At 39.0% G+C, this 13,811-nt stretch overlaps 1 protein-coding gene across 1 annotated transcript in view; it reads right to left on the reverse strand.

Annotated features, from left to right (window-relative positions):
• LOC148424130 (aryl hydrocarbon receptor-like) overlaps positions 1-13,576 on the reverse strand; it is a 59,308-nt gene extending 45,732 nt beyond the window's left edge. The window contains exons 1-2 of the mRNA XM_088415369.1: positions 12,945-13,576; positions 11,031-11,218 (exon numbers count right to left, since the gene is read on the reverse strand). Coding sequence (XP_088271495.1) covers positions 11,031-11,218; positions 12,945-12,985 — 229 coding nt within the window. The 5' untranslated portion in view covers positions 12,986-13,576. The remainder of the gene's footprint in view (positions 1-11,030; positions 11,219-12,944) is intronic.
• Between the last annotated feature and the right edge of the window lie 235 nt (positions 13,577-13,811).

The following is a 13,811-nucleotide window of genomic DNA, read 5'->3' on the forward strand; positions in this document are numbered from 1 at the left end:
GGGCTAAAAGTAAAAAATAAAAAATTAACAAACCATAATACAACAGGATATGGAATTGCTCACATACAATTTAAGAATGCTAGTTTTTACATTGTACCAACAAAACCAAATCTAAAAAAATTTCACAGTATTTTTATGGTGTTCATATCTGCAGTGCATGATTTCAGTTTGGTCTTTTCCATTGACTTGTGCATCATGTGACCTTAATAGAAAAAATGCTGTGTTTATAGTATTTGGCCTCAATTTTAGTAAAACATTTGAATGTTCTTTGCGAATATGTTAACCCCTGGTTGTCCAGGGATTTTTCACTAACCTGGCCTTATTATCTTTGACATTAAAAGGGCCATAACTTCATCAAATATAAATACAGTTTTTACTTTCAACCCCTCAAAATGTTCAGTGGCATCAGCCCTATCCATACACATGTATCTTTACATATATACCGTATAGGTCGGACTGTAAGCCGCAACTTTTTCATCATGATTTGAGCCCTGTGACTTATAGTCCAGTGCACCTTATATGCTGGTTTTTCCCACCGGTCAAGCAAATGTGAGTTCAAGTCATCAATTTATGGAACAACTATGAAATAGAACTGAAGAGATGTAATCAATGTCTGTGCTCAAAAATAAAATATATTATTAAAAACATTTTTTTTAAAAGTACAGTATGTACACAAGATGGACATATCACCATTACTTTCAGTTCATCAGAGACAGCGACAAGAATAATATAATCGGATTTTAGGTGCACAACACCGAGAAAACTGTCCTCTTTGTGAAATGGGACCAGTAATCTGACAAACCATTTAGAGTGGGTTCATAGTAACGTGAAGTCAGTAAAAAGAAAAAACACGGAGGTGAGAAGATTCATTAGAAGATTCATTAGAGATAAGCTGCTGCTTTCCACAGCTGATTCATCAGCATTCAGAAACCATCAGTAAGAGCCCTGTGGCAGCAAGCAATAACAACAAGGTAAGCTAACGCTAATTTTCACTGTACAATTGCTATTAATTATAGTCTACAAATATTTCCGGTCAATGTGTATCAATATAATACAGAATAACAAAGATGGATAGCTGCTAATTCCCCACCGAAACCGTCCATTTAAGAAACATACGTGCCTAACCTAGCCAACTTATCTTTTTTATGAATAAGAACATTAAAACTGTTAAAAAAAAAGGCACTACCTGTAACTGTTGTTGCTTACAGCATAAATAATGTGTCAATATGCTGGGAACCAAAGTTATAAAGGGAATAAAATACAAAAAAATAAAGATTTTGTATCTTGTCTCTAAAGGTTTACAATACAATAAAGATGAAATCATTTGTACTGTTTTTAGGCTTAAGGCAACCTACAACTGGGTGTGTAATGAGCATAATGAGCTACATTTTGAATGGCAAATTCATATATCCAGGAATGTTGGGGAGAGTAATATACAGTAAAAGTAATAGTCGTGTAATGCATTACATTTCAAGTGCAGTAATATTGTAATGTAACTACTAATTACTTTGAAATGACAGTAACAAGTAATAATGCATCACACACACACACACATATATATATATATATATATATATATATATATATATATATATATACACATACACCATGAAGGTAGCATGCAAGATCACAGCAAGATGTGGGACATTATCTTGAGTGGGCGCGTAATAATGGTCTTGTGACATGCACCAGGAAGAACTATAGTTACGTAGTGGTGGTCATGTGATCATAGGTTTAAGACAAGGAGGGGAAGCGTGGGGGGAGGGGGGTGGGGGTGGGGTTACTTCTGAGAAAGCTAGGAAAGCCCTTATTGGCTTACTTGTGTCATCCTGGATCTCGTCAGGACCTTGGCAGCGGAGCAGCAGCACCAGAAACAGAAGCACTGATCCACATTGTCTGATTGTGTTGTGTAAAAAGTTTTGGCAAACACATGCAGGTCACAAATCTACAGCTGCTGACTCGGCATGTTGCGTACAAACCAGATTAACTTCATTGGTCAACCAGACCAAAAATATCGGGTTGTAGTCGGAAACAAGCGAGGCGCTGGACTAACTGCAAACCCTGACAAGCGAGCCATCTGTCACGTTGGATAATGTCACACATTAGTCAGCAAAATGGATTTTAGAACTCTTCGGTCTTTGTTCGCTATAATCCTAATCTGTCAGGCATATCGCACATGTCCGGGAATACTATAAACAACACAGAGCAGTGGAGGAGAGAATATAGGGCATTATTTGTCCCACGAGTTATTATATTTTTATACCAGTAAATTGGAATCAAGTAATAAATAGGGGTCGGTAACGTCAAAACCTCAGATAACAAGCAATAAAAATAGATAAATGTGATGACTGGACACTAGGAATATAATTCAACAACACAAGGGATATGCAGTCAGGGGGGGGGGGGGGGGGTCAGGAAAAAGAATCGTCTGCCTGTGGAAAGTAAAACAAAGTTAAAAAAAAAAAATCGTTTTAACCCTTTCACTACCAATTCTGTGTTTTCACTGTAATTTCCCCACAGGCATGACACACACAAGCAGTTTTCCTCTATGAGTGTGATGAAGACTCGGAGGTTTTAACCAGTAAAAGAAAACCACTTGTGTTTGTCATGCCTGCACAGGTGATACAGATATTGTGTTTTGTTGCTCAGGTCCGAGAATGGCATTCCTTTTTATTGTTTGTATATACAATTTGCCCCAACTATAAGATGTACTTTTTTTCACAAAAATTAGGCCAAAAGTAAGGGTGTGTCTTCCAAAGGTAACTTAAAAATTAGGTTTTCTTTTTTTTTTCGACACCATTGGAGGAACACTGATATGTCAGCCACATAAACCTATTTCTGACACACAGATGTGCATTTTAATATCAGTCGTATTCTTGCTAATGATATTTAACGAAACGGGATGAGCTACTGGGCGGACATCAGGTGGGTGTTAGCATCAAGTGCAGCTAACAGCAGCTCATGTTAGCTGAGAATGTTAAGGCATTATTTTCAATGAAAAAAGCAAGCAGACTGAGCTGACATCTGAGTCCAACCTTGTTTCGGTTAGAGCACACAGAAAGGTATTCCATTTGACTAGTTTATTGGTACATACACACAATCATTAACTTGATGAAATTGAGCCGCCTTGTGAGGAAAAGCAAAAACATCAGCTAGTAGCACGTTACACTGGCGCTGCGTTCATTGACCGTTCACAATGTGGGAAATCTAAAATAAACGTAACTTTACGTGCAACAAATAATTTACGGATTTGAACTCAAGAAAATATGAAGAGTTTAGGAACATGAGATTTATTCTATTTTGCTATAGTTTTTACATTGTTGTCAAAGTGATGGTGAATCTTATTCTCTACACGGTAACTTTGAAAATACCAGAATTTGACCCCAGAATTAAGGATGCGTCTTATACAAGGGCTCATCTTTTATTTGGGGAATTACCGTATATATACAGTGATCCCTCTCTACTTGGCACCTCACCAATCGCGCCCTCAGTGCATCGTTTTTTTTTTTTTTGGGGGGGATATCTATACTGCGGCGAGACGTGCTATGATGGTTTCCTGCATGCCAGACAGATGAAGTAACTGTGAAACTACTGCAGTACATATATTTACTTAGATCTTAAATGATTAAACTTTCTACATTAACTGAACAGTTACCCCTTTCCATCTTTTGAAGTCACACGGCAGCTGCGGTCATATTAGCGGTGCCCGCAAGTCTAATTAAAGTAAAATCTGTATATAATTAAACAAAATCAATCAATCAATCAATAACATTATAATAACATTATTATCAAATAAATCTAAGTAAGAGATTTCCAACATTTCGGGGAACATCTTTACTCCTCTGCCTTGGGTCTAGACAACAGCATGTGTGTGTTTTATGCGTGACACGGCATATCCAGGTCTGTCTAACAAGCGGGAGTTGGTGCGGAAGTATATTACAACTCCTGCCCTCAGTGGTCAATGGTCGCACCGGGAGCCAATCGCGTGTCTTCTAGAAGTGCCAATCTCCATCATGAAATCAAGTTTTAGTGTCTTGCAGGACACTGCAAACACAAACGAAAATGCTAACGAGCTAAATGAGTACTAGAAAGCACTATAAAACATGCTGAAGATAAGAATTAACATTAACTAGCACATTATCCACAACCAAAAGTTGTTGGATCAGCAAACAAACTCATTTTGGGCATATTATCACAAATGACAACATTCTTACAAAGAACACTGTGGCAAAATGACACTGCCTTACTCCCAAAACAGCTTAACCAATCACAGGACACGTACGTGACTACGCGTTGATTTCTACGTAGGGCCAACTAGCTTCCCCTGGCGAGATAAATGGTCTGAACGCTGTAAAATGAAGGTGCCGTGTCCATTCACTGAGAGCGGACAGGGCTTTCTCTTTTCATTCTGAAGGCTCTGACAGATTTGAGGGAACCTGACAATGCTAGCAACCCGAAATGTGTCATGTGTGTGTGTTTGCTCTGTGCCTAGGCAGTGTTTAATTGTGCCACGAGGGAGCGGGGTCACCAGCCTTGCGCACCTGTTCCCCATTACCCATCAAGGTCTTTTTAAGGCTGGTCGCTACAGGAGAGCGACGCTGGGTTATTCCTTCGCCATACTCCCTGTGCCCAGTGAACTCCCATGCCTCGCGTCCCTCTCGCTTGTGATCTTTTGGTTGGTACTTTTCTCTAGTTGTAATTTTGCTCGCTTAATGTTTTTTGTTGTTACTTTGTTCCTAGTCAATCTCCTGTAGCCTCCGCCCTTCGTTGCCTTACTCCTCAGTTGGACTGATCCCTCCTAGACGTTCTCGTCTCTCCCTTATTTCGTACTTTGTAACTTTTGTTTGTACTTTCCCGTTCCCTTTTTGGACACCCTTATTTTCCACGCCAGACGTGCGCTTTCTGTTGTAATAAACTCTTTGAACCCAACCCCTCGGTTGTCGGTCGCATCCTGTTCGGGCTCGGGGTCCCCCGTGACAAAATGTAATTAGATAAAATTAGAAAAAGAAACCCAAATTTTAAATATATAACACTGGAACTACTGTAAAAAGCGGATATAATGAGCCATACAGGATAAACAGGGAGAATATTAAAAAATAATAATAATAAAAACTATTTGAATAAATGTGTTTTTCTGAGTATGTTTAGTTCTTTGCTGGCCCTCGGGACTCACCACTGCACTTATGGCATGTGTTGCCTTAGTGCTCATGAAAAGCTTTAAAAAAAAAAAGATGCGACTCCAGACACTTTCGTTTTTGTGTTTTTGGTTTATAGTACCTATGTCCCTGTCAATGTTTTGAGTTGCCGACCCCTTGTATAGCCATAGACATTGATGGCAATAAGGCAGGGATAGGAAACCTGTGCCCCATGGGCTGATATCACTTTTGAAAGGAAATCATTCTTACTATAGTTGAGCAGTCTTTAGCTATAATAACATTACATCTCATTGTCTCCAAAACCCCAAGACTATAGCTATACATAAAAGAGAGAGCATATTCTGGCTTGGTGGCACAGTGGTTAGAACGTCCGTCTCACAGTTAAGGGACCCGAGATCAATTCTAGCTGGCTTCGGCCTTCTTGTGTGGCGTTTGCATGTTCTCCCCAAGCCCACACATTCTCTTCGGGAACTTTCTTCCCCCACACTGAAAAAACATGAATGGCAGGAGTATTGAACACTCAAAATTGTCCTTAAGTGTGATTAGGTGCCCTGCAATTGGCTGACAAGCAGTTCGGGGTGACTGAAGTCAGCTGGGAAAGGCATCAGCAAGCGGCTATAGAAAATGAATGGATGGACAGTAAATTAACATGAGGAGTTTCTAAATATATGTCCTCCAAAAACATGGATATATTCATCCCTTATTAGTGTCACATAAGCATATAAAGGCTTGGCGAAGCGGCTGTTGTGACAGATGACAGACTTCATGCAGAAGAAGCGCTTTAGGGACAAACCACTGCCCAAGACTGTACTGTGTCATACAGATGAGTGATTAGACCTATTAATTTGGGTATTCTGACTGAGGTTCAGGCCAGACATGTCTAATATTAAACAGTCTAATGTTAAACCATAGTATTCTCTTTATGTAAGTTGATTTTTGTGCAAACTTTAAATAAAATGTGTATGTGCATAAAATGTGGTCTTGCACATCTTTATATGGGACTGTTTGTGCAAGAGGGCCCTTTACATAGAGGGAATGAATAAAATAGTAGGTAGGTATTTTTTGTTTACTTCAAAGATTTTTTTTCAGATACTCTTCAGTACTTTGGTTCATTAAAAATGACATACACCGATATCTCATTTAAAGATGTACAGATATCTTATTGAAAATTTTGTCAAGCATACATGTGCTGATGAAAAATCGTGGCAATCCCTTATCATGTAAGTTGCCAATACTTATGTATCTTTCAGGTCTGAGCCCACAATTTGGGCAATTGTGAGTTGTTCCTTTCTCATAAATCTATACTATTGGTCAGGCCACGTGTAGGTACTATTTTTCTAAATGATTTAAAGCAGTGGTTCTCAAATTTGGAGTCCAGGTAACCTGGGGGGGACTTGAATGAACTCCATGGGTTATTTGAAATTTTAAATAAAACAAACATGCAGAAATCTTTTTAAAAAATAATTATTTAATTAATTAAATGTAAGAAAAAAAAAATTAAGTTCAGTAGGTTATTCAATGTCATTATTTTTAAAACCCAGTTTCTCCCCATGCTAATGGGTCGACTCAACTTGTCATGTGCCACCTCTCGTTAACTTATAATCAACTTATAGATTTATTTTTGAGAAAACATCTCTACCATGATCCCAAAAGAAGTAATGTTTTTTTGTGGACAAATATGTATTAATAATTAAGTTAATGATTTATTTTTGTGAGCAGATCTGCACTGTAATCCCAAAAGATGACACTCTATGTTTGATATTTTTCTGTGGACAAATATTCATTTATAATTATTCCTTTTTGAGAACAGGTCTCTTTTATGATCCAAACATTAATTGTTGAGTATTTTTCTGGGTCCAATACAAATAAAGTTTGAAGGGTTCTAAAGTTTACTAAATCTGACACTGATGGCATGTATTAAGTCCCTTTTTTTAAAAAAAAAAAAACCCTAAATGCTTTGCACTAGTTAAGCTGTACTTGGCTGAAAACATATTTCACAAGGGGTACATCACTGAAAAAAGATTGAGAACCACTGATCTAAAGTGTTGAAAATTGTCTGCTCTCTTTGATGAAGCAATGTTCATGTTTAAAAAAAAAAAAAGTTGTTTTGCGGGTATTCTGAAAAGCGCCTAATTTTGGTTTTGGATATATAATACTGTATTCTGTTCAGAATGAGTATTTACTTACTTTTCTAATGCTTTCCAATTCAAAGGGCAGCTTGATGCTGCTGCTTGAGCTGGGGTCATTCAAGGTTGTGTTATATGCTTTAATGAGTTAACCCCTTGGCTCCATCCCCCACCAAACACCCCAGTTGTTCCTCCTTCAGCCTGGTCGAGAAGTGCCAGTCCATTTTAGCTCCTGACAACATTCAAGATGGCCGACGGGATGGATAATGCCAGCTTAACCGCTGAGGCTTTGTTCAAAATCATGCAGCGTGCAGAAAATCGCCATCTTAACTGTTTTAAAAACAATGTGCATATTTTCAAGGATTTGGAGGATTTTTTTTCTTTTAAAACAATAGCAATTGGAACAGTTCCAGAGTAAACATCATTTGAAATGTACGCCCAACCCCTCCTCCTCCTCCTCCTCCTCCTCCTCTGAGCATCTGCACTGGGATGACTCCGACAAGCGAGATTTAGAGTGTTTACATACAACAAATTATGGCTGACCACAAAGGCAGCCCAAAGCGACGAAGCCCTCAAGTGGAGCTGCTTGCTTAACGAAAGCGAGTTTGAGCTCGTTAATTACTTAGCGAGCATATACGGGAAGTAGGCTAATGCATTTAGAAAAGAGGACCAGTCTACGTGCCTAATAAGACATTTTGACCCATCGCTACGGAAAAACCCATGATCAATAATTCAGGCTGACGAAGCTGAAAACGTCCATATGTTATTGGTGGGGAAATCTAAAGAAACTCATGAAATATTAAAAATGATGACCCTGTTTTTTTTTCGGCGGATTCTCAAACCCATCAACCATCATCTACATGCAGTCGAGTTCGTATCGAAGGATTCTCGCCGGCTGCTTCCTTCCCTCCTCTGTCCTGCCCTGAACAGCCGTCGCCTTAAACAAACATCCCTCTACCTCCATTTCATAAATTCTTTAGACGTCAAAAGTTCCTGTGAATTATTCATCCTCCGAGAGCAGCTGATGGCCGCACTGCAGCTTTTCTCTCCGGAAGATCATTGCCTGAAATAACGACGCCTTCTCCGTCTTTGCGAATCGTAGACCAGAGAGCGGACGCACTTGTCAGGAGGCGTTCGACTCTCACGCGCTCTTCGACTTTTAATGGTCGCTCTTCATCCTCACCCTCAAATTTCCTGACGTCACCGCCGCGAGTAGACACGCTGTCTCGATTAAATATTGAGGGCTACTTCCCCCCGCTATGAAATCATCGGAATAAGGCGGTGGCTGCTCATACTTGTCATCGCAACAACTTCGATCAGGTGGAAGATGTTGGCCCACAAACAAATCCAATACCAGAAACAAAGACAAAGCAAACAAGTGCATTGTGTATAGTGCTAGCCAATCTTAGCTCACAGAACAGGTGGTAAAGAAAACAAAAATAATGTTATCATCGCTGCATATCCCACAATTCCTATGCCAAGCAGATTCGTCAGGCAGCAGTGTAGTCCTAAATGACTATTTAGCACTCAGCTGGCTGTTGCCAGGAAGCATAAGGACACATTGTCGGCTTCTCTTTTCCATTCTTTTTTTTAATTTCTTTTGCATCCCATTCAGGCAACAGACCAGTTCCACCTTTATAACTTTTGCACAGAGTTAGTTTCTGCAAGTAGCAAATGAGCAAACTGCTCTTGCGGTCTGGCAATCTTCTTCTTGACATTGTTTTGATTGCTTTGCTACCCCTTAGGACACAAGTGTGGAACCCCAGTCCTCGAGGGCAGGTGTACTGCATGTTTTCCAACCATCTCTCTCAAACATACCTGATTCAAATGATTAGGTTCATTTTCAAGCTAACGCATAGCTTGCTAATGAGCTAATTGATTCAGGTGTGTTTGGGAGAGACAACCAGAAAACATGCAGGATATCAGCCCTCGAGGAAAGGAGTTTGACACCTATCCCTTACGAGAAGTCAACCCCAAAACTCGCTTGTTTTTATGTTCTATGAGCCCCACTACTGTTAACACCACATTCCGTTTGATTGTGCATTTGTTGCATATGAATTAAGCGGCAAAAAACACCTGTTTTTAATTCATCTCAGCCAGTGGCCATTTTGTCATACATAAAAATATATCACTCTTGCTTATTGCTCTTATAACAGCCAGTCATGGCTCCCCTGTATTCTAAGTTTAACCATGTGATGATTGTGATCATAGTTGTTATCAGTCTTTACCCGAGCCCTGAATAACTGTGATCTCATTTTTAGTCAATAGAACCAAAATGGCTGTCCTGTGAGGAGGATTAAGACTGCTTTAAAACTGCTTAATTAATATTCCACAAACACAATATGAATCACTTTTAATCAATTAACATTTGCTTTATTTAGACTTTGTGGAAACGGCTAGAGCATTTAGATAGATAGATAGATAGATAGATAGATAGATAGATAGATAGATAGATAGATAGATAGATAGATAGATAGATAGATAGATAGATAGATAGATAGATAGATAGATAGATAGATAGATAGATAGATAGATAGATAGATAGATAGATAGATAGATAGATAGATAGATAGATAGATAGATAGATAGATAGATAGATAGATAGATACTTTATTCATCCCCGTAGGGAAATTCACATTTCCAGCAGTATTTATCCACCTTACTCCTATGTCACACGAACTTTTGCGTAAATTCTTCTAGGGACTTCAGATATGACTTAACCATCTTATTGTTTACAAGATAGCTGTGGAACTGTGGAAGGGAACGCTAATTGTTGCCGCTTAGAGGAGAAAATATTCCAATCCTGTTTCCTACTCGCCATAGTAGGAGAGGATGACAATAAAGACATGAGTGACATAATTACTTTCTGAACTCTCTTATTTACCTTCAAGCCGACATAATGATAGCAAAGCTACTACCTACTGCTGCATGGTAAACACACAACCCAGGCGCTTCTTGTGAAGAAGCTAAACGTCACTCAACTAAGCTTTACGTCACTCAATCTCACAGAACTGTGATTAGAATTCACCAAAGAGTATGTGAACATCTTATAGGTTCTGTGAAACTCTGTCATTTTCAGCAACTGCAAATAATAGAACCATTGGCACCAATATTTTGAATTTTATCAGTATAACTTATTCCTCTCTCTAGCACTACAGCTTAATACTAAAGTGTTGTGCCTCCCACACAGTAGTAAAACATTCCTGTTATTCAACAAATCTCTAGCGGTTCGTCTTAAATGCAAGCACATTAGCTCAAGTAGCAACACATGCGGTAACATGCGTTTCTTTGCTCACAAAATGAAACGGAGAACAGGTAACATTCTAAGGTGGCCTGTCTTCTTTCAAACGAAACTCTCAGACTTATTACACTGTGTTCTTCATCACATTTTCCGCTGAGTTTAACACTTTATAATGCTGTGACTGTCTCAACAACATCTTCTTGTCTGGAGTAACCGTTTAAAACATCGCTCTTTTGGTTACAAATGTATACTTTGTTGGTTTGTTAGTACCATTGTGAAACAACAAGTTCCCAAGCTCTGCCAGGCATCTTTCAATTTAATAAATGCTAAGGGTCATTTAAAAAAGGGTATGGGGGGGGGGGCTAAACCATTTCAACCAATATACAGTAAACTAGTGAAGTGATTTTGTTCGTGCCTTTCTTTTTGATTATCTCCAACAATTTGTCATGACATAAAACCCGGTTGCTTCAGCAGCAGACTTTGCCTTATCATTGGAACAGAACGTACCAGAGAAGAAGTTTTTGGCTCGCAGGTAACTGACGCTAAGTCGCAGGATCGACAGTTTGTCCAGGCTGGCCGTGACCTCCTCCGGAAACGGCAGGAGGCTTGCCAACCTCTCCAGCTCCCCATTGAGGCGATCCCGGTGCCGCTTAGATGGGTTGGACTTTGCCCCCTCATTGGGTGGCTGTTTCACCCTACCAGACAGGAAGAAAATGTTATTAATTATACATGCGCACTTTCTCTTTTATTGATGTTGTAGTATACATTTTTTAATGCGTTTTAATCCAATTTCAGTTTATGCTAAGCAGATGGTTCTACTTTGAGTAGATATCCTGAAAAGTACTGTTAGTTTGGGGCTTGCAGAATATTGCCTTCTAAAACAACTAAAACAACATGCATATAACAAATGGCCATCAGTGGTCAGTTGTGGTTTTATTTTTTTATTCTTTTTTTGTTCATTTTTTTTCATATTTTGCATAGTTTGCTTTTCGGGCAAAATGTTTATAAAGTTTATTAGAAACTAATATGGTTTGCAATTGTAATAGATTGATTAAACCAAATGAATGGTAGAAGACGACAAAAATGTATCCTCCAACACAGGCAAACATTTATGACATATCAATCAAAACTGAGCATATTTGTTCTTTGTTTTAAATTGATTTTGTTGTTGTTGTTTTTTAAATATTTGCTACCATATAAATATCAAGTACTGTTTTTAATGGTTAGAAACAAAAACATTTACGGATAGTACACAAACAGCAATCACCTTATTGTATATACTTACAATAATGAAAGGACAGATATCATATGAAATATGCACGGAAAATTAAGTTATGTTTCTTATTTTCAAATAAAATGGTAAATAAAACGAATAAAAATGTTCCTTCATCAGTGTTGTAGTGAGCATGAGCTCATCTATGATGGACGTCAATATACTTGGCCTGCTCTGCTCTGCTCTGTTGGCCTTGATCTAGATGTTTTTTTTCGTTTGTTTTCTACTAGCATGTCGAGTCACATATGCTCACTATGTTCAATAACCCATCAAGTTTCCAAAAAAATAAAGACTCAAACGTCCCATCGTTCGCCATTTTATATGTAAACAGAATGAGTTAATATTGAGCTACGCATATGATTTTTGATGTTATTTTTTTGTAATAAATTCATCCCTTTTTTTTTGCAAGAAATTCAATTTTAAAAATACTCCAGATTAATGCATGACTATACTTGCTGGTTACTTCAGCGGCCATATACTCATGTGAGTGTATGTGCATCATCAATTCGTTATGTTTTTAATTCCGTTGTCTATTTTTTTTAATCTTGAAAAGAAATGTTGCGGTAGACCACATGCAAAAGCCGCACGCCGTGTATGTAAATGTTTTACTTTACAATGTATTGTTTTAGAGTTATGAATACAATCGTACCGTATGCTTGATTTTTTTTAAATGAATTTAAATCACGATAATACCGTCAAAAGGGCGTATACGACATAGCCCGGGCCGACAGTATTAAAGAGCTCTATCTTGCAATCTAAAGAGTAAAATGTACATTATTCGTTTTCAGTTTGTAGCAAAAGTTTAAATTGTGCGTAGATTTTTTTTTTATGCATGTTTGTTGTGAAGGTCAAAAATCCGGCCTTGGAAATAGGAGGCCTCCAATATAATCCTCAGGCATTAAAGCAGCCTGGTGCACAACATTGAAAGCAAAGCTGGTTTTAACTGTAAACAAGCAACACTTTTAATATCAATGTGAAATGCTGGCTATAATTTTCTTGCGTTTGCCGATAAATCTGAAATGTGCATTTGAAATGTGTGAGATTGCATTTTGGCGACAAATTGATTGTCGAAAACGAGTTTTATTCTGATACATGTTGACATAAAATCGAATTGTGAAATAAACTAGAATGAAATAGTAAAAACTTACGCTCTCTGAACCGGTTTTCTCCTCTTGCGTCCTGCATACATGACGCTGCTGCTTATATAAGACTGATGAGCCGCAAACACTCTGCGCCTCTTTCTTGCGCTACATGGACAACCCGTGCAAATACACCGCTTTTATTACAACAAATCAACAGTATAAAAACATTTTCCTGCAAAATAAAAAGAATGGAACGGAACCACGGGCGTGGCTGCTGAAGAGGCTTTCAACTGGACGGATTTTCGATCCTTCAAAATGCACCAAAATCCTCCAGAATGGTCGGAATAATAATCCACAATAGTCGTCCCATTTGGAGGGGGCACACAAACTCAACTTGTCACGTCCACGCGCGGCCACGGGGCCGTCACAAAAGATGTGCCAGGTGCCCGCATGCGCTTTCCATCCGAGTCAAAGGCAAAAACAAAATGTTCGCAAGAAAACTGCAGACAAATATGGTAGCAATGACCATGTTATACGCGAACATCGGCCCTATACTGCGAAATTGGCCGGGAGGATGCGAGCTGCAGTGAAGGTGGGGGGCATGGGGCGGTCCGCGGGGGCGCGCATTCCACCGGCTTGGAAGCCTAGCACAGATTGACGACGTGCGCGAGACCTCGTTCCCTCAGAGATACATTTATAAACGCTATAGTGGCTAGCGGGCGCGCGCGTATGAGGGAGAATCTCTTGGAAATATGGGCCGTGTGCGTGCACGTGAGCGCATACCCGACTGCCCTCCGGGACCAATGAGCGCGAAGTATGAGCGATGAAGGTTTTATGTGTGAATATGGGTCAGGGGTGAGACGCTTTCATGACATTTGCATTCTTCTGAATTTATCATTTTCGTGGTAATAATTCACGTTAAGGCTATATATA

The sequence above is a fragment of the Hippichthys cyanospilos genome, chromosome 5 (genome assembly GCF_059441005.1).
Source record: "Hippichthys cyanospilos isolate Australia breed blue-spotted pipefish chromosome 5, RoL_Hcya_1.0, whole genome shotgun sequence".
NCBI classification, from domain to species: domain Eukaryota; kingdom Metazoa; phylum Chordata; class Actinopteri; order Syngnathiformes; family Syngnathidae; genus Hippichthys; species Hippichthys cyanospilos.